We start from the raw sequence: 25,183 nt of genomic DNA, 5'->3' as shown, positions 1-25,183 counted from the left end.
GGCCCTAACACCACCTCCCAAGCAGGCCTGAACCGGCCGTTGCACTGGGCCCCCACTAACACACCCCAGTTGGAGGCTGGCTGGCAAAGTTCGTCAGCATGTGGAACAAGATCACCATGGACAGATGGGTGCTGGACGCTCTCGGACATGGGCACACTTTGTGTTCCAATGCAAGTGTCCTCATATCCCTCCGATTCAGCAGTAAGAACTACACAAGTCGCAGCTTCTACAGGAGGTGCTGTCCATGTTACGAAAGGGGCAATGGAGCCCGTCCCTCACCGACTTCCGGCCTCCAGAGTATATTCCAGATTCTTTCTAGTCTGAAAGAAGACAGGAGGTTGGAGGTCAATTCTGTTTCTACGTCGTCTCAACAAGTACTTAAAGTCCCAAAATGTCCAGATGGTTACGTTGCAGCGTGTTCTTGGCCAGCTGGAGAATGGAGATTTTCTGACGGAGTACGCCTACTTCTACAACCCCATCCTCAAAGCACCAAGTTCCAGCGATTTGCAGTTCAGGGTCAGCACTACCAGTTAAAGGCTCTGCCTTTCAGCCTGACGTCGGCCCTGGTGGTGTTTTACGAAGTGCCTGGCCCTGGTGGTGTATTATCTTCCTCTGCAGGGCATCCACGTATACCTCACCTGGATGACTGGCTGGTGCGTGCGCCCTCCCGGTCCCTGTCAAGCGAGCACACACAGAGGACCGTACGGTGTTCTCCATAAACTATCCAAAGTCTTGCTTGAAGCCATCTCAGGATGCTCTATTCCTGGGTGCACGACTCAACACAGTGACGTGCTTGACATCTCCCTCGGAGGAGATGGTGAAAACCATACAAGGCAAGTGGCAGCGCTTGTCATCGGGCGAGCCAGTGACGGTGCAATCCATCAAGTCGCTTCTTGGCATATTGTCCTACTGCAGACTGCGCATGAGACCTCTCCAGGAGTTCCTGGATGCGAGGTGGATGCAAGTGTCGGAACTTTACGAACAAGATCTCTAAACGAAGAGTTCCATCTCGCAATACAGTGGTGAGGCGTTCAGCAGCATCTCGTCCAAGAAGCTCTGTTTCAGGTTCCTCCTTTGTCAACACAGATGGTTCTCTAGAGAGATGGGGAGCCCACACCAGACAGTTGCACGCCAGAGGACTCTGACAACCAAATGAAAAGGACCTACACATCAAAGTCCTGGAACTTTGGGACATATTCTGGGCCCTCAAGTCTTTCCTACCGTTATTGAAGGACACGATGGTGACGATCTTCCGACAACACCATGACCATGTTCTACATCCGGAAACAGGGGGGACCCGGTCTCTGGCGCTCTCCAAGGAGGCCCAGGACTTGTGGCAGTGGGCCATTCGTCAAAGCATGTTCATTGTTTCTTTTCTTCTGGTGAGAGTCAAGAACACCATTGCAGACTAGCTCAGCAGGGAACTGCGTTCATGCCAGGAGTGGGCTCTTCGCAAGGACCAGGTGGACCGATTGTTCGAATGGGGACGACCCCAGATCGATCTCTTCACAACGGCAACAAACACCATGTACCAGAGGTTCGACAAGAAGTTCCCCCAACCGAGGAGCTTGGCAGGCGCGTTCTTGTTCCCGTGGGAGGGACAGTTCCTATACGCCCCCCCGCTTCCACTCCTACGTGTGATATTCATGAGCATGTGAATCCATGCCAGACCCATGCTTCAGAACAATAGTTACAGGTAAGTAACTTACAAATGTACTGATAATGACAGACAACACAGTGGTCATTTACTACCTCAACAAGAGAGGAGGTGTAGGGTCACTGCAGCTCTGGTTCTGGGCAATTCAAGAAGGAAATATCCCTGTTGGCAGCTTACCAAGCCGGCGAGGAGAACATGGCGGGGGACGATCTGAGCAGGCAGCGCAGTCTTCCACAAGTGGGAACTAGCTCAGGAAGCCCTCCAAGAGATCTTCACCCTTTTGGGAAATCCGTCAAGTGGATCTGTTTGCGATCAGTGTCAACCGAAAGTGCAGACCGTTCTGCTGCAGGGAATTTCCCCCAAGAGGAGCTCTAGGAGACGTGTTTGTGGTCGACTGGGAGTTTCCACTTCTTTTCGAGTTCCCTACAGTCCCGGTCATTCCTCACGTGATCGGGAGGTTGAGCAAGCTTGGGAAATCTATGATCCTACTTGCTCCGGATTGGGCCAGGCAGGCGTGGTACCCGGACCTTCTGGACATGTCTATCTGCCCTCAAATGTGTATTTATTAGGTAAGAATTAGTTCAGTCACACTGTGTGAGACTACGTATCTGCCCTCAAATGCGTATTTATTAGGTAAGAATTAGTTCAGTCACACTGTGTGAGACTACACAAGACGTATCTGCTTTGAATTCGGTAACCCACCTTTTAATATAGGCCTGTACTATACAGGTTGGTAGTGTGACTGAGCAGCCATGCTTATCTTAATAGGGGTAATGTGAGCTGTAGAGCTATACAATTGAAATCAGTAAGTACAAGTAGAGAAGTAACACTTACACACTTACGTTATATATAAATAATGAAGGCTTTCTGTTTTCAATTTTTACACATAGAGACGGTAATCAATCTGCTTTCTGTAGAGTGTAAAAGTTGCATATAAATAGTACTAAAGGTATTTAAATTGCTGACCGGCAGCAGCGTTAACAGGAGCAACCGTTTGTTATGGAAAAAATGAGCTAGGATTTTGTTTCCTATATGGCTGCATGTGTGCTTTAATAAATCTTTTTTTTATTTGAATAAATGCAGAAAAATACTGGTTGCAAATTATCTTTTTATGACAGAAAAATAAAGGTGGATAAATACAGGATAAAAAGGACGCAAAAAATGGTTAAATACAGACGGAAATGGCTGAAAAATAATACCATAAAACTGCATGCCTTAATTTATAATATACACAAAGTTTAAAGAAGCATTCTTTCAAAAGCTTTATCTACTAGTAACATTCAATCAGTTAGGATTCATTTTTTAAAAGACAATAAAAGTTGGTGAAGACTTTTCTTATGCTAACACATGCTTCAGCACACGGAGTGACTTCAGTAAATGTCAGTATTGCACTTCTTTCAGTTACCAATTCAGTTATTGAGTTGTTAAAGGAAGGAAAGGTTAGGATAAGATTGAGAACATACTTTCAACAGTTTGTAAAACAATTATAATCTCCTAAAGGGAGGCAGGTAAGCTTTTATCCCAGCAATACATGACATAAACTAGGTCTGTCAGTTACCAAACAAACCTTATGATGGATAATACTCGCAATTTTCTTTTTTAACCATGTTTATTTTTCGATAGAGATAATCAATTCCAACATATATTCATTACACTTTATCACAGTGCATAAACCAAATTTTCATTCAGGGTTGATGTCACCCGTTGCTGTGTAACCTGTCTCCAATTATTCATTCTTAACTTTCTTCCTCCTCCCCCACCCAGATCCTTTTCCTCTAGGTTCCAGAGTCTTTTGTCCTTTCCGCTAAAACGTCCCCATATGAGAGTCCCCCTCCTTTTGTGCTTCTGACTGTCAGGAGATATAAACGTTTTTAAGATCCTGAGATTTGAAGAAATAAGCTTCTCTTTCTTTGACAGAGTTTTGGAAGGGGGACCAAGTAGACCAGAGTCTCTGCAGTGTTCATTTCTTTTATACATAGGTTTTTGAGTGTATCAATTGAACAGTTAACTCCTTCCCCCCCCTTTTATTTTCTTTCTTGTTCCCCTTTCTCGTCGTGCTGATTCTCTTTCTCTTTCACTGTTCTGGGTTGTTAGGTAGATCAAAGTAGGTTGCTACAAGAAATAGGTGGCGCTCTGATAGATTTACTCATTTGGGTAAGTACAGCGAGAGTATGTTGGTAGGCATCGCAGGTGCTAGGCTTAGATAACTTCACCGCCAGGGGGGTCTGAGTCAGATGGGTTTGTACAAGTATCTTGGGCAGCAGATTATAAAGTAGCAAGCGTACGACGGAGAGGATGCTAGCTTCGAATTCAGAACAGTCCTCAGGCGGAATGAGATGAATGGCTAGATATGTTTACATGGGCGAAAACATTGTAATTATACAGCGGCTATGCAACGCAAAGTTGAGGCTCAACAGACACATGTGCGGATCAAGCATAAATCATACAGTGGGCAGTATGTTACGTTAGAGTCCGTGCAAGCCGGCATACATCACAGTATGAAGCGGGAAGTCCATGTTAAAGGGTGCAGACACAATACGGGCAGATGTGAAATAGCGTTGCAGCTAGGGTGGTTTAGCGCAATCGGCTGAGTTGGAAAAGTCATGAATAGACTTGGGTTGAGAGGGTGGTCATGAGTGGTAGTACAATTGGGGAATGTCTCTCACCTAAAACCGGATGCAGGATCGGAATCGTTGATGGACCGGGCAGCTAGCAGCTCGTCTAGCTCAGTCGGCTCAGTCAGGAGCCTTGTCTCGCATGCCTTATTCCGAAGGCCGGCGCTCGCCTACCGGTGAGATCTGATTGGCTCTATAGGGGAGAGCAGCCAATCCGGATAGCTCTGGCAGCAGGGCTCAGAGTGAAGAGGGTCCGTTTTCTGTGGCGGCCATTATTGAAGAGCGAAACCTCGTGTTCCCTAATGGCGGATGGCAGAAGTATGCAGTAGAAGTGCGCCAATCTGTGCCATTACGTGATTCTAGGCAATTATTTGCTGATGTTTTCATCCGATTGCAAATAACAAATATTAAATGACGGGTGTCGCGCATCCGTGGAAAATGCTCAGGCAGGAGTGCATTATACCCCAGGCCTTACCTTAGCACCCAGCAGGGTGAAAGGTGATGTTGATGCTGCTCCTGCAGCTCGAGGGGAGGTAGCCCGAGCTCCTGCTCTGGTGGAGGGCGGTTCTTATGGCGGTTACCTTCTCCATTGCCATTACTCCCCATAGTTTCACCCACCACCACGGTGTCGTCGGGCCCTCAAGCGTTTTCCACCTTTGTGCCAATGTCATTCGTGCTGGTGATAGTAAGTGTGTTATTAGAGTGGATATATGCCCTGATGTCGCTTATATACCCTTTGCCTCTGCTCCCAACAGGATCACCTTAGGTGATAGTGGTAAGTCTCTACCAGTAATATCTTTGATGTGTCCCAGTATCTCCTTCCAATAGGTAATCGCTTTGGGGCATGCCCACCACATGTGGAATAGATCTCCTCTCCCTCCACATTGTCTCCCAACAGTTTGGGGGGTATTCTGGGTTTATTTTGTGTAATCTGTGGGGGGACATGTACCATCTGTAGCATAATTTATATGCAGCTTCTTTAATTGCTGTACATTTGGAGGATCTATGGGCTCTTGTCCATATCTGGTCTCACTCTCCTTCCGTTATCGGCTCTCCTATATCTTTTTCCCAATTTTCTTTATATCTTAGGTTGTTCGTTGGTTGTGCTCCATCAAGCAGTTTATAGATTCTAGATATCCCTCTCCTTGATTCCCCTTCTTGCATTGTTAGTTCCAATCCTGTTAGGGTTCTTGTCCCCGCTCTTTTCACTGACGGGTGGGAGATCCAGTGTCGTACTTGCATGTATCTAAACCTTTCATTTTCCCCCAGATCAAATTTCTTTTTGCATTCTAAGAAAGGGATTGGTTCACTGTTCTGGTACATGTCCTGCAATGTCAGAGTGTCTGTGCCTTTCCATCCTTCCCAGAAATTCTTCTTCAAGCCTAATACTCACTATTGTTACAGGCTAGCTGGAAAATCTCCCCCAGTAGGCTTAAGGGCTCATTCTACTATGGGCCTGGCAACTTCACTTCCTCTGCCCTTTAGAGGGGCGTTTTGAGTAAGGATATCTGCGAAGCAACTACCTGGTCTACTATCCACACTTTTACAAGACATTATTGTCTAGATACTTCTAACAGTGAGGGAAGGCAGTTCTATGCTCCATTCTTGAAAAGTGATAACATTCAAAATTCATGCACCCTTCTCCTAAAATGTAACTCCGCTTTGGGAGCCTATCATAAAATGAGGAAAACGTGGGAGGACACAATCCATTAGAAGAACTAGTTTCTTACCCGTGGTAATGTTCTTTCGAGTGGATGTTCCTCCCACGTATTCCTCATCGACCCTCTCAACCTACCCCGCTGTAGAATTTCCATGCATTGAACTTTACGCGCTGATGAATTAAAGGCACTTAATGTTGGGAATTCTGCTTCTGGGTGGCGTAAAAAAACAGAACTGAAGCCAACGTACGCTGTTCTTTGTATATATATTTCTGATGCTTGTGAATCTGCTTAGAATCACATGCTGTGCATGTATTCTGACATCTAGTGGTAATCGCAGAGTATTGCATCTTGTCTTTTGATGATCGAAAGGGGACGTCGACGTGGGCGTGCTTGTAACACTATCCCTAACGTGACGTGTAGTGTACCCAAAATCCCTCATGCGTCAGGGTCCCTCAGCTAGCTGGTCGCTGTATGCGGAGCTTGAAAATTGTTAAGTTTCTATTTCGTTGTCCACGACCGTTGGTCGTTTAATATTCGTCCCCTCATCGACTACTCTTGAACCAACGCCAAAGACGACTGCAGATTTTGGTGGCTGGTGCTTTGGTCGACGCTGTGGACAGCGTGGCCTCGTCCCTCCGGCCAGGCCTACACAGTAGGGTGAGTGGGCCCGGGGTCCTGTTTCTTTTGTAGAATGCATTCCCATCTCCCCTCTCTTTTCCCTTCTGGTTTCGCTAACCTGAGCTACGGACAGGACGCCTTTTTAAATGTTTCCCTTTTTGCAACAGCAAATATTCATCGAAAGGCGCACACTGGAGGTGCAATAATTGTCTACCTCAAGATCATAACTAGCAGTCCTGTAAGTCCTGCCAGCTTTTACGTCCGAAGACGATGAAAGAACGGAGGACGAAGCAGTTGGCGGCCTACGCCATGCGACCGGCCGAAAGTACCTCACCCGCCGGCACAGGCGCCTTGAGCGACAAGGATATAAGCGATAGCCATGGCTCTGATGCAGAGGCCAGTGACCTTTCTGCGGAACATGCAAGTTCCGAGATGTCCGTCCCCAGTAGGCAGGCCACCGGTTCTGCTATGGGAAGACAACACCCCGGTGACAAGGACACACACGCACACGCACACACACACACCATGGAAAGAAAAGCACACAACCCCTCCCCGCCCCCCGAGCCACCTCGACTGACTCATCGGGAAGGCCAAATACGCCAACGGAAACGCTGAAGCTTTCGACGTAACCCATCGGCCTCCCTCCCGCAACCGTCCATACGGCATGCGTCCAGGCATTCAAGTCAAAAGGGCATCAGCACCAAACATCTTAACAGCGCCGACATGCCTCATAAAAGTGCGTCTGCGCCTAAAAGGTTTCGGTGCCGCCGAAAACTCCAACAAAGCTGCTAGGCTCGTCGAAATCCCTCCCAGACACGCCAGAGATCCGCAAAGCGATCCGCGAGAGTCTCACGAACATCATCTCAGTGGCAGATAAGCCAAAGGACACATCAAAAAACACGTTGAGACACCCAGAAGGTCGAGAAATATATTCGGATGGGTCCCAGCCCCTTCCTAAGACACTGGCTGACAAATCTCGACCAACTAAAGACCCAAGTTTTCAAAAAGAGTCTTTTCTCCCAGACCCCTCTGAGTCTTCTCTATGGACCAGAGATAGGTTTGAGGGATATATGAACAAGCTTTCCAAGTTTGTAGACTTTTCTGAAAGATTCATCACCCCAAAAAGACCACGGGAGGAAGACAGACTCCTACCCTACATTGTCCAAGGTCCTAAGGACTTCCAGTCAGTTCACTCATGAGGAAGTGTTTGACCTGTCAGAACCTGAGTAGATCCATCAGGACCACGATGTTCAAGGAGAGGATCCTTTTGACGAGACAACAGATCAGGACCCAGATTGGGATGACGAACAACCAGCAGGTGAGGCACCATGGATGTCACTGTCCACTACTCCAGATCCAGACACTCTGTGTGTAGATCCTCCCTCCTCACCACCTCAAAGACAGGCCTCTCTGATTGATGACCAAATGGCATTCAATGGCATTCTTAAAAAATCGGCTGAACACCGATTGCCACTCAAGAGGCGGTACAAGACATCGACGTGTGGAGGACATATTAAAAGAAAAACCACCCACAAGCCAAGCGATACCACTATTGAATTCTATCAAGAGGCGCCTCGCCCCCTCTTTGTTAACCCCATCTCAAACAAGAGCAGTACATCCACAAGTCGAAACGCTCTTTCGCCCCTCTCCAACAGACCTGCTATACATCTGGGGACATGCAACTCCAGACTCCCTCGTGGTCACAACCACAAGAAAGAGAGCGGGAGTACCCTTCTCTACGGCTGAGGCACTGCCAGACAAGGATTGCAAGACATTACAACATCAGCAGCTTACTCCACTAGGATAGCTAACACCACCACATTGCTGACTAGTTATAGAGGTGTCCAATGTAATTTGCTCCAGGAGGGCCTGCAAGAAGTCCTTGAGCCAACACGATCACACCTGCTGGCGATTGTGTCGGAAGGGTGGCAGGTTAATCGGAACATCCTCAAAAACACCCTGAATGCTGCAGATACAGAGGGAAAGACACTGGCCCAGGGTACCCTGCTAAAAAGGCATGCATGGCTAAAGAATTCAGGATTTAAACCTGAGACCCAGGCATCCCTAATTAACAAGCCGGTTGAAGAGACTTACCTGTTTGGGAAGGCAGTTGATGAGGCCTTAAACAGCGAAAAAGGACCATGAAACCTTAGTCTCTGAACTAGATTACTCAAAGACCCTACCAGCAGCGAGGAGGTAGCTCTCGCCGCTCCTTTCGGGGACAATCCTTCCCACGTTCCCCCCTCTCCCCCCCTGGCGCCCAATCAAGGGAATACACCTTGGTCCTCCAGACAAGGGGCTACTGCCATCGGCCAGTATCAACCGAGAGGGCAGCGCTGTGGCAAAGGAAGGGGTAGAAACTCCAACCCGAGCGGTTCCCGTGCCTCCACCCAGAAATGACTCGCCAGTCCGGGTCCCCTCCCATGCCCAGCCGATCAGGGGACGAATAACAGTTTTCTTTTATGCTTGGAAGGGAATAACCACAGACCAGTGGGTGCTTAAGACCGTCACCCACGGTTACTGTATCGAGTTCAGCCGACCACCTTGATACTGACGTCCAAAAGCTTATCGCCAGAACACTTCAAGATCCTACTGCAAGAGGTGGAGATCGTGGAGATCGTGCAAGAAAAGGGCGCGATAGAAGTCGCCCCCATTCTAAAGGTATTCAGTGTACTTCCTTGTACCCAAAAAGGATCTCACCGTGCGTCCTGTGCTAGACTTGCACCCAGCGAACAAGTTTGTCAAGCATCAGAAGTTCAGTATGACAACACTGCAGGAAGTAATCCCTCTGCTAACACAGGGGGATTACATGGCAACATTGGACATGAAGGATGCATACTTTCATATTTCAATGCTGCCTGCGCACAAAGTACCTAAGGTTTATGATGGAGGACAAACACTATCCGTTCAAGGTCCTTCCCTTCGGCATTGCCTCAAGTGTATGTACAAAAGGTGCTGGCGGTAGTAGCGGCTCACCTGCACAGGCAGTCCATCTCAGTCTATCCTTACCTCGACGACTGGCTAATAACAGGGGCTTTGCATGGAACATGCCTATCAAACACCCAAAAGATGGTAGATCTACTCTTTGGTCTGGAATTCTCAACGAGAAAAAGTCCAGCCTAGACCCCAGACAAGTCAAACAATTTCTGGGGGCTCTAAATTGGGATAGAAGACGGCCTCAACTTCCTCTCCAACGAGAGGGTTCAAAACATGCTGTTCCAGATCCCTCACTATGTAGTCAATCGCGAGGTGACTGTACGCAAAGCCATTCGACTGTTAGGGATGATGGCATCCTGCATTTATTTAGTTCCACACGCACGTTTGTGCATGCACCCCATGCAAGAGTGGCTCAACAGCCAATGCTGTCATACCAGCGGACAATGGGACGATCTAGTGGTTGTCTTGGCAGCCCTCGTTCTCTCTCTGCAGTGGTGGTAGAGGGAAAACCTCTTGCAGGGGAATACCTTCACCACCCCAGCAGTAGAAGCCACTCTCGCCACAGACTCATCTCTGACTGTGTGGGGGGGGGGCTCCCCTCCTTCATCACATGGCGCACAGCGTTTGGTCCCCAGCAATAACATACAACCACATAAACCTGTTAGAGTTGTTAGTAGTGTTCAAAGTCCTAAAAGCTTTTCAAACGCATCTACAGGGGAAAACAGTACTAGTCCTTACAGCCAGCACCATGGCCATGTATTACCTGATCAAAAGGGGGCAAACACTCTCCAGGGCTATCCCAACTGTCTCAGAACATACGGAAGGGGGCTCTCAAACACAAGATGTTCCTCCTGTCTCAACACGTTCCATGGGAACTCAATCTTCTGGCAGACGTGCTCAGCAGAGACACTTCCCACTACCCACAGAGTACGAATGGTGATTACACAAAGACATTGTCTCCAATGTCTTTGTGGATTCCCAGAGATCGACTTGTTCGCAACTCTGGAGGATGCACAATGCCTAGATTACGCCTCCAGGTACCCCCAGAACCGCTCCAACGGGAATGGTCTCTGGATAACATGGCCAGGGAAATGTGTTTAGGCTCCCCACCGCCCCGCCCCCGACTGCCCTACTCAACAAGGTAGTGCACAATAGGGCGCTAGAGGGCCAACCAAGATGGCGGCTCCCCTGTGAGCTCCCTGGAGGTTCCTTCATCAATCCTGTCTAATCGCAACAAACCCGATGTAAATCTAACCCTGGCATGCAGGTGAGCAGCCCTCAACAAATAAAGCTACTACGGTGCCTGAAATCTGGGTGCAAACTGACTCATGGCTGGGGCACCGAGGCGCCACGGCACGGACGGCCATCATGTGAAGGGCCGAGTCCTTGAGGCTCGAGTGGTCCCCCAAGCGCACAGAGCAGCACCCCAGCGAGTCCCAGCCCACCAGCGTACAGAAGCTACAACCCTCGCCTCTCCTGCTGCGCCGGGTCCACCGCGCCGGCGCAGCAGGAGAGGCGAGGCAAGCGCAGGCCGCATCTCCACAACGGTACAGTGCAGAGTGGGCAGAAGACGCCCGAGCGCATCAGCAACGCAGCTGAGCGAGGCAGAGCATCGACCCGGCCCACGATGTCGGACCCTGCCTGGGTCCACACCAGAGAGGTGAGCGGTGCAACTGCAGTACGTGGAGGTGCACGGTCTGGGCGCCGGAGGCGAGGAGATCGTGCTCAGCGGGCCGTGGAGGACGGGGAACAGGTCCAGGTGGCCTCCTCGTGGTATCTCGCTCCATCCTCCCCCGTGTCTCGGCTCGGCCGGAAAAAATCGTAACACGGGGGGGAAAGGGGGCGCCACAATACAGGGCGCTCTGTCCCTCGCCTGAGCGAGGGGGTAAGAGACCCACGCCTTGAGCCTCGACCCGGCTGGTCCATAGTCGCTCCATAATAAATATCTGAACAAACGGAACGCGCAAGTGACGGCTGGTCATCCTAGGGATACCCTCCCCAGAGGATAACATTTATGGACAAACTCCTGGGACCTGAGCGGGCGGAGCAAGTCACGAGCGCCGCCCGCTCATCAACATTCAACCGCGCAAACACTGGGCACTAGGCGAGGTCGGGACCTCCCACTCCACACGGTTCACTGTTGGCACCCACCAAGGCAGCCTGAAGAGACTGTGAGACCTGCAGAGAAAAAACAGAACAACAGCAGGGCCGGAGAGACGGAGGCACCATCTACAGGATCACAGCATACCGCATTGACACGCCTCAAACAACACTACGCAGGGACCGTGCGCACACGGTCCACAACCCTGACCTTCACGTGTAACGCTAGATGACAACCCAACCCTGAAGACACAGTTGGACAACAACACAAATGCCTCCCCCCACCGAATAACAGCCAGGGCAAGCGGCCTACAAGGCTGAACATAGATTTCGCACTGCCATTGACTCTATTGCACCACCGGGAAACACTGGGCAGCCCACTCACGCCAGGCCCCCTCCAGAACAAGGTTCACCGGTGCGAACACACCAGAATTGAAACGCTGCGGCCGCCAGCACCTACCCAAATTGAGGGGCGCTTCAGCAAAGTAGCAAAATGAGTAAAACGGACAAATCACAGAGAAAGCTTAATTTCAAAGCAGGACTTGCATCTAAAACCCCAAGGCCAGAAAGTCGCCCGGATTCCCCTCAAAACTCTGCGAGCCTTGAAGAGGAGCATCCTCAAGAAATGGATATCCGAGAGATACTAATGGACCTAAAAACAAGTATAGGCAACCTGGACAGCAAGATAGACTCGCTATCGTCCAAGGTAGACTTACTCCAACATCGCCTCGACAAACACAGGGATAGACTGGACAATGTCGAAAAGAGGGTCTCGGACCTTGACGATGGCGCAGCGGCACTGACGTCAAGAGTATCAACACTAGAAGGCCAATGAAAACAGTCATGGCCAAGAACGAAGACCTAGAGGGACGCTCCCGTCGAGACAATATAAGGGTGGTTGGAATCAGGGAAAAACGAATGCAAACCAAATTGGAGGACCACATCAAAAAACTGTGTAGAGACCTCTTCGGTAACTCAGCTCTATCTCATCTATTCATCGTGGAGAGGGCATGCAGGATCCCAGCAACCAGACCCATCCCCGGAGCACCTCCTCGCCCGATCATAGCCAAGCTGCTGAATTATAAGGATCGGGACGCAATTCTGAGGCTGGCTAGAGGGAAAGGCAGCCTTCAATACGACAGAGGTGCCATACAAATATATCCAGACTTCTCCCCAGCAGTCTAGGCCCAAAGAAGATCCTTTACAATGGTCAAACGCTGACTACGCAACCACTGAATAGTGTACTCGATGCTCTTCACTGCAAAACTGCAAATCCAATATGAAGAGAAAGTGCTATTCTTTAACTGACCAGATGATGCCAGTTTATTCCACAATAGACATGGATGCAAAGCCCCCAACAATGTCTCAGAGGGACCCCGGAGGGAAAGAGCAGAAAGAAACCCACCATGAACCACAAAAGACCAACGCGCTGGAACCACAGCCCAACGATGCTCAACATCGGGGCAATACACGCAGTTTGAGAAAGGAGCCCCCAACCTTGGTAGGACACTAACACCCCACGCGCAGCACCACTAACTTTGTTTTTGGGGGGATACCGAACGGACGAGTTGGGGGTTGTCCGTGGAAGATACTGTTTACTGGGTTTGTTGATGGGTATGCACCGACCGGTCCCCGCCTTGCGCCCCCTCGCTCCCCATCCCCGGAGATCAGGCCAACTCGGCACTACAACGAAGAAAAGCCCAATCGTGCCCTCATGGGGCTCGCCGGGCATTCACTGAATGCCAAGAGACAACACGTAATCAATGAGCCATGAACAAGTATGCCACCCGACCAATTCAAGGTAGCAACGTGGAATATCAGAGGGGGTAACCGTCCTTCCAAAACAAGAAAGATTCTGTAATACCTCAAACATCACAATGTAGACTAGGCTGTGATACAAGAGACACATCTGATACCACAAAGAGAGCACCTCTGGGCCCGAAACTGGGGCTGTCAATGTTCTTTCTATTTTTATTTATTTTATTTTGGATTTGTAGAGCGCACTGCAGCCCACAGGCATCGAGGCGATATAAAGGATACTTAAGAAGGCAGGCTTGCGGGTTACAATAAGCGGCCCAAGAAAAAAAGCTTACAGACAGTTGCTTACAATGTTAAGTTACAGAGTACAGTATTCTACATCGCATGCTTTGTCCAGTACAGTGAAGTAGCAAATGTAAAATATCGCCCATGGGGGATAGTCCCTTTAGACAAAGAGCCTAATTTTTAAGGCCTTGCGGAAGGCATGATGACTCGATTGATCTGGTCTGGTCTGAGAGTTTGTTCCAGAGAGTGGCAGCCATTGTTGGGGAAACTCGAGCACGCACTCTACGTGTGTGAGGAACCATGATGCGGTTGGCATAGGCGGACCTGGAAGGTCTGGACGCTGTTTGTCTGGTGATCCTTTGCACTAGATACCTAGGTGCGAGACTGTGAAGACATTTGTGGGTTAGGGCTAGAGTTTTGAAGACCACCCTTTCCTTGATAGGTAGCCAATGTACCTGCCTCCTGAGCGCAGAGATGTTCCCTACGTGATATGCCTGTTTCGGCTCTTAAGGCATTATTCTGGGCTATCTGGAGTTTAGCCAGGTTTCTTTGGGAGGTACCAATGAAGAGGGCATTGCAGTAATCCAGTCTGGACCCGATGATAGCTCTGGCTATGGTAATGCAGTTCTGTTGGGTCAGGGATGGTCTGACAGCATTGATCAGCTTGGAGTGATACGCTGCAGAGGAAGCGATGGCATTGACCTGCCTGTCCATGGTCAGGCTTGGTTCGAGGTACACGCCCAGTGTCTTAATCGCTTGTGATACTGTGATGGGGATGTTGTCAGTAGTGAAGGTGTTATACTCTTGGCGAGTTTGCTCAGAGTAAATGGAGAACCAATCAGCAGGAGTTTGGTTCTTTTACTGTTTAGACAGAGCCAATTATCTGCCATCCAGGATTGAATGGTGGAATAGATGAAGTTGAGGGTGTTCATGTCATCTAGATAATCCCCCAAGAGAGGTATGAGCACCTGGGTGTCATATGCATAGTTGGTATATGAGATGCCCAGTGAATCCAAGATTCTTAACAGGGGTCTGGTGAAGAGGTTATAAAGGGTGGGGGCTATGCACGAGCCCTGTGGGACTCCACATTTAATAGAACTCGGGATGGCATTCGAATATTCTGAAAAGACTTTCATTACTCTCTCCTGGCGTAACAAGCTGATCCATTCACATGCATTTGGGGAGATGTTTGCTGTGGCTGAGAGATGGTGGCATAAGGTTTTGTGCTCTACCAAGTGAAAGGCCGCAGAGAGGTCTAGGAGCAGGAGCGCAGGTTTGCCTGCATCTCCCAAGTTATCTATTTGATTTTTCAGGACAAGTAGTGCCGTTTCGGTGCCATGACGCGGTCGAAAGCCGGAATGGCGAAGTCCAAGAAGGTGTTGTCCTCAATTCATTTTTGAACTTGTAGGTAAGCTGCTTTATCCAAGATCTTTAAGAGGAAAGGGACGGTGGTGATGGGTCTGTAATTCCCAGGTATCAGCGGGTCGAGAGATGGTTTTTTTAGTAGTGGTCTGACCCAGGCTTCTTTAAGGGAAGTGGGTACGTGAGCCGATTGGAAGGACGAGTTGATGAAAGCAGTAACAAAGGGTGCAAGGGCTGGTGCACAATCTTTGATGATGTGAGCTGGGCAGGCGTCCCCTTTACAGTTGGAAGGCTTAATGGACTAGGAGTGCCGTGACTTCTGATTCGCTCATGGCAGAGAATTCAAATGTAGGTGCCTTGTTAGCTCCTCCTATTCATCATATGCCAGAGGAGTGGCTACCCTCATAAACCCTAAATCCAGTTTCTGCTTGATAAACATGGAAAAGGACACGGAGGGTAGGGCTCTCCTGCTGCAGGGGGTCAAAGCTGGGAGTGAGGTCACACTTGTAAATTCCTATGGCCCCAACGTAGACGGAGCAAACAACTTTGACTGGGTGCTCTCTCACCTCACACAGAACAATACAGCAACCATAATCTGGGGAGGCGATCTGAATACACACCTAGACCCACAGAAAAATAAATCGGACACTAACAGCCCAACAGTCCAAAGCCAGCCTCTAAGTGCAAGAGATATGCAGAGCGTACAATCTGATCGACCTCTGACGTCACACAAATTGGGAGAACCGTGAATACACCTTTCACTCGAATGTCCACAAACCAAGCTCACGGATAGACTACCTCCTGGTCGCCGCACAAAGCACGCTTCAGTGGGGAAGGTGCCAAATCTTCGCCAGATCCTTCTCATACCACACCAGTGACACTGGAATGCAATCTCCCCAACATCAAACCAAGAGCACCTCACTGGTGATTTAAACCCGGAGCACTAACTGACCAAGTTTTTACAGCCGAACTATGAGATGAGATGAGATCACAGCCTTTCTAGACCTCAGCGGGCACGCTATGGGAAACATTAAAGTGTTACATAATGGGGTATGTATCTGTCAGGAATCAGGGGTGGAAGTTATGGAGCCGCTGGAGGTACTAGCAAGCAGTGTGTCACGCTCTAGTCCTCATCCAACATGGCAGAGTCTTCTATAAAGGCTGACTCCGCCCCCCAGAGCAGTGCGTTGTATCTGTGTTTGTTTGCACGCTAACGCTCTGTTACTGAGTTTACTTTCCTTCCTTGGGCTTTTCATAGCCGCCTTTGTTGCCTTCCGAGTCCTATCTGGACTACTCGCCTTTCCTCTCTGTTGTTCCCCTCTCGAACTGCCTTCTTGTATCGGCGTTTTCGCTGTTCTTTTCTTCCGCGTACAGTTCCTTCTGTTTGCGGCTTGCAGTTGCCTCTTAATTGCTTCAGCAACTTGCCGTCTCTGCTTTCTGTGTACGGCGCCACGGCCGGTACGTAGGTCATTCCTGCTCTTTCGGCTCGGCTTCTCTGCCGTCCCTTTCATCCCACCTGCAGCCGCCTTCTGTGCGCGGCAGCGTTTCTTTGGCTCATTCTGCCTTCTGCGTTCCCTGCTGTTTTCGGTCCGCCGACAGTCGGGACGCGGCACTCTCTTCTTGACTCTGGTCTAATCTCTGCACACAGCTGTATCTTGCCATTCATCTCTCCACTGGGTACAACTTTCTATTTTTCTTCTTCGGTTCACTTATCCTTCTTCTTATTTCTTTTCCTTTTTTGGTTATTCTCCTTCTTGCATCCTTTCTTTGATTCCTCGCTATAATCCTGTGTCATACTTTTACCTTCTTACTGGAGAGAAAGATTCTGGTACTCCCCCTTCCTTGCACAAATTGGGGAGTTTGTCTCTGATACCCGATTCCAGACCACCCTTCTTCTTCATCAATCACCTTTAATGCCAGCTTCTGGCATTTCTGCAGAGAAGAGGTGATTCTTACACTCTGAATTCCTTGGACTGACCACCTCGTCTCCTACAATCAATATCTACAGGGTTTTTTCTGCCTTTGGCTTTTTCCCTTGATGTGAGGCTGGCCCCACTGGAGGCCTCCACGACAGGTTCCCACCGCTGTCAAGGTGGCCTCCGCAGGGGATAGACCTTATCTACACGAGAAGAAGGTCTGGACCCCCAAGGACAAGACCTCCAGTAAGAAAAAGAAGATTCCAAACACCAAGATTCATCTCAAAGGGCAAGCCTCAGAAGAATCAGGTGAAGAGCAAGGGGAGGTGGAACCGGAGTCTGACAGCATCTCAAAAGAAAACGGTATATTAAAACTCATACGAGGTGAACTGGCTACCAGTGAAGACCGCCTGAAGGCTTTAGAACTACAGTACAACACTACAAATCCAATACGCATCCAACGGAACTCAAGGAAGAACTACTGATATTCACAACCTTAGCAGAACAGGAGCTGAAATTCTTACGACGTGAACACCAGATACGCCAATACGTAGAGGGGCAAAGACCTGGAGCCCTCCTGGCCCGCCTGATTGCTGTTGACAAGAAACCATCCCTGGTAGAAAGAGTTCACTCCACGCAAGGTTCACTGGTGCACACAGAGGAAGAAATAGTAGAAGTGTTCTGCGCCTTCTATCAAGGCCTTAACAGCGCAAAATACCCAAAGGATACCGAACCTCTACGCAACTACCTAGCTGATACCGCACTATACTGGGTAGAGCTAAAGAGAGAGGTGGCATCACTTCCCTAGACACATTTATATACTTTAGACTGTGCTATACTATCCAGATGCTCTTACCCTCATTCCCACAACAACCACCAACGTGGCAGCTACTTCACAATGTGATACAGGCACAAGGAGAGGGAAGGCTGGTATCGTCAATATACAGATCTCTCTTGGCCGACACAGTGCCCGAAAATAGACACACAAAAGAGAGGTGGGGAAAAAGCTCTATTAGCCCCCATTCCAGACGAAGAATGGATGTACATACTACGTCAGACTCAATGCGCGCTTTAAGCTAATCCATTTTAACTATCTACACCAAACATATTCTACTCCAGCCAAAAGATGCAAGCATTGCCCTGAGTCAGGGGCAAAGTGTGATAGATGCGGAACGCCAGCAGCAGACTTTCTACATCTTGCCTGGAGCTGCCAGCAATAACCCTGTTCAAGTCACAGGTACTCCAAGAGATAGAAACAATAATTGGAGAAGAACGAAGACCTATCCCCACAATTGCATTACTCGATATGACAAAACACCTAGCACCTACTATAAGGAAACTAGCAAATGTGCTGCTTGTATTAGCGCACAGGAGAATTGCCATTTCATGGGGTCATGGCCCAGTCCTGATTAAAGTAAATTGGCAGAAGGACGTACTCTACTGCCAGGATGTCGAATCTGGATTTATCAAGACACTGCCCCTACACGCACGTCCCCCAGACATTTGGGGCCCTTATGTGGCATATTTGATCTCCAACAAGGGCGACTCTTCATCCTTCTTGACCCCAAGACAACCAGAGGATTGAGAAAGTACAAACTCATGCGAATCTAAGGAACAGTGATTGGCCTGCGATAGCAGAGAGGAAAAAAACTCTGCACTCTCTGGGAGGGGGGTTGGGGTGTACACGTGGGGGCTATGTCGGTGCAAGTTGACTGACCCGCAGTTGGGCAGTCCAGTTTATGTGTTGTAATTGTAAAACCAAAATGTATAACTTCCCATACAACATGCTATCACAAGACAAGGGGGGAACACTCCATCCATGCCAGCAAATGCTCAACTTAGCGGCCTGGCTCTTCGAGCACCTCCAACGTCCTCAGAGATGCATGGATATACTTAAAGAAGCAATAAAGCTTAACATCAGACATTGCTACTCTAATAAATGGAAACACTTAGTTATCTGGTGCAATTCAAAGAGAATCAATCCCATAGACTGCTCACCAACATGTTTTGTCTTATATCTGACTCGCCTACTTGACTCACGTCTGGTTTTTAATTCCATGAAGGTCCACCTAGCTGCACGTTCAGCTTATACTACGTCCCAGAAGAAGGTGTTGTGGTGATCAAGGCTTTTATGGAAGGGGTTAAAAGTGTCACGACCCACATCCAGAAACCCCCCTGTCAAGCCCATGGGCCAGGAGGGGTCTTGGCTCGGGTCTCCTGTGTTTAGGGAACTACTTTATTTCAAGTGCCAGCCAACATGGAGGCATCCACATAGCTTGGCTCCTTGGAACCAAGCTATGAGGTATAGTGTTTTGGGTGTGGTAGCCTAGGAACTACTTTACCTGGACTACTTTCTTTAAGCTATTTAAACCACACCCGACTTGGATAACAAGCTTCGCGTTACTTTGCAATCCTGCAACGTGACGCTCATCGTGTTAAGCTGTATCTGCGAACATCGGAAGAACAGCATCTGTAAAGAGACAAAAGGACATCGTTAGCAGTACAGTTTACCTGTAATTTTCATCATTAACTGTCCACAGCTCCTGCGAACAGCATCCTAGGATCAGCGCATCTCCCGGACCGACGGATCTGCAAAAAAGGAAGAAATAAGACATTAGACACTTTTACAACATAACGAATTGTGCCGAAAAGCTTACCTCGCAAGTCACCCCTCGACAAGCATCGCCTGGGGATTTCAAACACCGGGTGAGCACCGCGATCTATGGGAAAGAAAAGACAACAGGTTTGCAAAGGCAAGGCATCATAGCGCTGCGCATAGTGCCTACTTACCGCATCATAGCGCTCTTTATACACCATCATTTACCCAATTCAGCCAATGCATCACATTGGACTTCCGCGCACCTAAGGAAGAGAAAGAGACATTTATTAAACCAAGAAAGGCATGCAAGAATAACAATAATATACAACAGCAAGAAGACCTACCTGAAAGACTCCAAGCGGGCCGGCATCAGTGAAGTAACTAGATCGCATTCGCCCACAAAGGACAACGCGCCCCTACCAAGAAGGCAGGACGGAGAGCACACCTGAACTAACAACAAGGTGAGGAGCGGTCCAGAGGAGCTGGGGGCATACGGGGTAGTAGGGGGCTGCTTACCCCACATGCCTAGTCTTGAACATTGCCCACCTGTATTCCAGGCAGAACTTTCCCGCTGGTCACACCTGGGAACCGCAGAGAAGGATACCAGAGTCCCTACGGCTGGGTGGCGTCCCCGTGGATACCAGGTGAGCGTAACAAAAAGACTTTATCCCACTAGTTCTAATCCAGTTCCCGGATGGGACCTAAATGTGGTATTAACTAGACTAATGGGATCTCCAATTGAACCGATGCATAAGGCTGGACTTAAAGCAGTCACTTACCGCCTTTCTAGTGGCAGTCACTTCAATCAGAAGAGTTGGTGACCTGCAGGCCCTTTCTGTTAAAGATCCATTTGTCACAATTGGTGGTTCTGCGCACTCGCCCATGGTTTGCCCCTAAATTAATTTCAAAGTTCTGTATGAACCAATCAATACAACTACCCACCTTCTTCCAGAACCCCATGTTAGGGGCTGAATTTCCTAACCTAGTGAGTCCCCCAGCAGCTTTGCTGGATTTTTTGGGGTTTATTTTTTTCTCCTGCCAAGAGTGAGACTCTTTTACCCTCACTCTTGGACATGATTTGAGTGCGTTTCTTTGAATCTAGATGTGTTTAATGGGCTATGGGGTCTTTTACCCCATAGGGCTTCATGTGTTTTTGTGATATGTGTTACACAGCACCCTCAGTGCAGTAACACAGGGGTGTCCTAGTGACCCCCCAGTATAGACTCCATACCCTGGGACTGACTACTGTCTCCCAGGGCATGTAAAGTCACCATTGACTTTACTAGTCTTAAATTCTGAACAGAACCAGTACCAACCATCATATTGTGGACCTACTGGCTGCGGCAATTCAATTGCCCCGGGGTCTGTTAGTCGAGGGGCACGTCTCAGTCCCCCCTGATCGAGTTTTGGCTGGTGGCAGTGGATACTACTTTTTATATTCAACCGCAAATATTTTCCTATGGGATTTCCCATTGTTTTAGGCTACTATCTTTATTTAATTATTTACGGTAGCCTCGAACATACCGCAGGTTTATTTAATTAATATTAATTCTCTGGTTGGTATTTTTTGCCAAAACTTAATTCTAAAATGGCGTTTGTGTTCTCTTCTGTGACTCCAACCCAAGTCGAGCCTTTTGTTAGACTTTTTGGTGGGCTTCTCCACAGAAGCCCTCCAAAGTGGTGCCACTCTGTCTGGGGTACTTAGGAGGGGTGGATGGGGATTTAGGCACGCTGGACTGAGTTGCCTAGGCAACTCAAGTCGCACTCCGTCCTGATTGGCCCAAGTGGTGAGCCGGCCGGCTCACCACTTAGCATGTTTGAGTGACAGCTAGGCTGAGTAAATGGGGATTTTCTGCATAAAAGCAGGGCTTTGGGGACTGGAACTTCAGAAGTCGCCACAGGACCTAAGAATCCGACGAGGGAGAAGCTGAGCCGACCTGCCACGACGCCACCACCGGTGGAGCCCTGCTGGACCGTCTCACCACTTTTCCCAACGACAGAGGACATCTCCCGCCGGAGAGTCTTCTTCCTTTGACTGGTGGGGATAACCAGTTTCACCGTCTTTTCGCCTTCCCGACGTACCTCGTGGCCGCCTTGCCTGTGCCAAGCACCCCGGCAACCGGGATACCACGTTTTACCACGACTGCGAAACAAAGGTGCAACGACCTTCTTCTTTCCTCCAAGTCGAGATCTTCTCTTCCCCTGGACGACGGCGCGACTTGCACCCACTGCCAGGAACAACTGCCACCGCTGGAGGATCCTTCCCACTTAAGGTACCGTGTCCCGCCAGGCTTCCCTTGCTACCGACTGTACGGGGTAGATTTAGCCCCCGGCTTTCGAACCTGGGTTAGCCTGGGACACCCTGGCTAAACTTTCCTAAGCGTCTCTAAACTCTTTTTGAACTCTCTGCAAGACTTTCTAAGCCTAGTGTAACTGTGTGATCTTGGGCGCATTTGTGCTCTGCTCTCTCTAAGTGGGCCCAGCCTTTGGACTTCGGCTCACCAGTGACTTTTGCTCTTCTGCCTTGCTAACAGTGTTCCTAAATATTAGAGTGGTGTACCTTTCCATAGTCTGTCTTTTTCCCTCCCTTTCTCACAAACTTATTGGAGTGCCATCTAGTTAAGCGCTCACCTCTGTATGAAAATAAGTGGTGTTTTACTGAGACTTATCTGATAAGGAAAAAGGAGTGTATATATTACAATAGTAACTGTGTTTAGAGTGTTTTACAATAAGAGTGCTGGAGTGTTTCAAACAGTGTGTTTTTAAATAAATAATTATATACTTTGATACCAAAGCTCTGGTCAGTGTTTGCTTGTATTGGTGTGTCTGAGTGCCTATTGTGTAACTGCCTAACTCTTCTTGAGAGAAGTCTGACTGCTCAGCCACAGCTACCAGGTAATTCTGGGTGGTACAGACTGCTATCAAGTGGGTTTACTGCTAACACCTGTAGTCCTAAATCTTTTGCAGTGTTCCCTAAGAGAACTGCACATGTTTCTGCCTAACACCCCACTAATGTGGCAGAAAGAAGCCTACGCACACTTGATGTGCGCAGGGCAGTCCTATCTGGAAAAGACTAGACTGCTAAGGAAAACAAACCAGTTTTTTCGTATCAGTGGCGGCTGGTAGAGAAGGGGACCCTGTCTCTAAATCAGGCATCTCTAAGTGGATTGTAAATTGCATCACACTTTGCTACACTCTTGCCAAGAGAGAGCTGCCTTTCAAACCTTGAGCACACACTACTCGGGGCACTGGGGTTCCATAGCATTCATTGGACATGTTCTCTCGAGACAATTTGCAAAGTGGCAAACTGGAGTTCTGTACACACCTTTAAAAAACACAACTGCTTAGATACTCTAGGTCTGATTCTCAGGTGGGACAAGTGGTACTAAGGCATCTGTTTACTACTGTTCCTTCTCACATCTCACCACCAACTCTGGGTACTGCTCGCTAGTCTATGCACAGCGTGTGATTCAAAGCAGATTACAAGCATCAGAAGACATGCGTTACTTACCGTAATAGCATTTTTGATGATTGTATCTGCTTAGATTCACATGCGCCCACCCTTCCTCCCCACTCTGAGTAGAAGGAACATAGACCTCTTACTACTACTTTCTCTCTATCTGTACTCACGATGGTCATAAGGCTCCCTCACAGCAGAAAAAAACACAACCCGTGGGACCTCGATGTGTGAGGGATTTTGGATAAACTACACGTCACGTCACGTTAAGGATAATGTTACAAGCATGCCCATGTCGACCTCCCCTTTCGATCCTCGAAAGACAAGATGCAATACTCTGCGATTACCACTAGATGTCAGACTTTATGAACAGCATGTGAATCTAAGCAGATGGAATCATCAGAAATGCCATTACCGTAAGAAATGCATGTCATACTCGACGATGACGTCAACCGAGATGCAATCCCTCGAGGGACATCGGGTCCACGCACAGCGCCCTCTGCCAAGAAGAACATTTTTTCCAAAGCAGCTGAAGCTGGGAACGAAGATATCATAAGATGAGGAATATGTGGAAGGAGCATCCAATCAAAAGAATGTTACCACGGGTAAGTAACTTGTTCTTCTCGTCTGTTGTCAGGATCTCTCTGACCTGGTTATGCATCTGTTCTCTGGTATACCTTTGGGTTTCTGGGACCCCAAATCCATATTTGCCTCTTCTGGATCTGGTCCAGGTTTTACCTCTGACCCAGTAACACTTTCTGGGAGTCGCAGTGCTGAACTTTTGGCCTTTCTGCATTGGGCCTGGGGATACAGCTGGTCTTGAGAGTCTGGGGATGTCGTCCTCAGATCCATGTGGCAATGAATGTTAAGTCACTTCGTCCCACCACAGCCTTGCATTAGACATTCAATAGTGTCAGTTGCAGGAATTCAGTCATATGGCTGCACCCAGATAGAAACGCCCTAGAGATGATCCTTAAACACCATCGCCAACTGATATGCAGGCTCCTATCTATGTACAGATGAGCTCATAGACACTGAAAAGCAAGAGCTTGCCCTACTGTAAACATCCTATATTTCCATCATGCTGCTCCAGCTGGTAAGAAGATCATATAAATAGTGGTGCAACCTATATATTAGGTAAGTAGCTTAGCATCATATTCCCTGCACCTCTGAATACCCCATTGGGTCAAGGAACTAGATTGCATGTGTGATTCCTTGTGATAGCTAGGACATTAAAGTGTAATTCGCCTTCTGAAGGTCTTTAAACACTGACATCATTTAGCTAGGTGCTGGCTTTGCCATTTGCACGGGTATTGTTAATTCAGTTATTCTCCTATGAAGCCTTCTGTAATGGTAGAAAGCCATCCTGCAGAGGGGGAGGTTGCAGCTGGGCATTAGGAGGCACAGATTGTGTCTGGGATTAGGCTATTCTCTTCAGGGACTCCTTTTCACACACACCCTCCTGTTCTTCTTTTCTTTTGTACCAGTTCTCTCTCTACGTGCTGGACGAGCGTGTCCCCATGGTGCCAGTGTTAAAGTGGGATCACATGCTGGAATCTCCACCTCTCTTTGCTCATGTGACCGGTGGTGCAACATGCAAAACATCAAACAAGATGGTGCTGGCTACTCAACAGTGCCAGGAAATTCTTTTTCTGCAGTATACAGGTGAGTCCCTGTCCCCCTCATGTACTTAACACACATGTGCATTATGTTGAAGCATTGTCTTGAGCTCCACTGCTGGGGCACACAGAGACCTTTACAAGTGCACCCCGATCCTGAGCAGGTTTGCAAGCACATCTTAGCCTTTAGCATCAGCATCCCCCCACTGCTGATAATGTATCCCATCCTGCAGGATTCCTGAAGGTTTGCCACTCAGCATGACCGTGCCAGTAGAGATCGGTCATGGACAGCAGTAGTGGCTGCCATGATAGTAGTGGGGTACATGTTAGGGAGAATTTTCATTTCTGTGCTAATCCCTTCAACCTTAGAGACCCCCAGCTCTTTTGCTGGACATAGGACTTTTTAATAATAACCTTGGAGTGAGTGAGACCTTTTTCTCACTCATGTGTTTTTACCTGATTTGGATGTTGTGTTTCCACTGTTTTTGGAGTCTGACAAACTCCGTAGGCATCTGCTTTTTGTATGGTGGAACACAGCACCCTCAGTGCAGTGTCACTGAAAAATCCTTTGGGTTTCTCTAAGGATTAAATACCTTTTC

General features: G+C 48.5%; 1 protein-coding gene across 2 annotated transcripts in view; it reads left to right on the top strand.

Moving 5' to 3' along the window:
- TAF1C (TATA-box binding protein associated factor, RNA polymerase I subunit C) overlaps positions 1-25,183 on the top strand; it is a 273,406-nt gene that overhangs the window by 174,227 nt on the left and 73,996 nt on the right. For both annotated transcript variants that reach the window (XM_069626742.1, XM_069626741.1), the window contains one exon: positions 24,453-24,630. In XM_069626742.1, the coding sequence (XP_069482843.1) occupies positions 24,453-24,630 (178 nt within the window). The remainder of the gene's footprint in view (positions 1-24,452; positions 24,631-25,183) is intronic.

This window comes from Ambystoma mexicanum, chromosome 6p, assembly GCF_040938575.1.
Source record: "Ambystoma mexicanum isolate Mex_15411 chromosome 6p, UKY_AmexF1_1, whole genome shotgun sequence".
Classification (NCBI taxonomy): Eukaryota; Metazoa; Chordata; class Amphibia; order Caudata; family Ambystomatidae; genus Ambystoma; species Ambystoma mexicanum.
The sequence above is the reverse complement of the archived record's forward strand: the minus strand, read 5'-3'. Positions and strand labels throughout refer to the sequence as shown.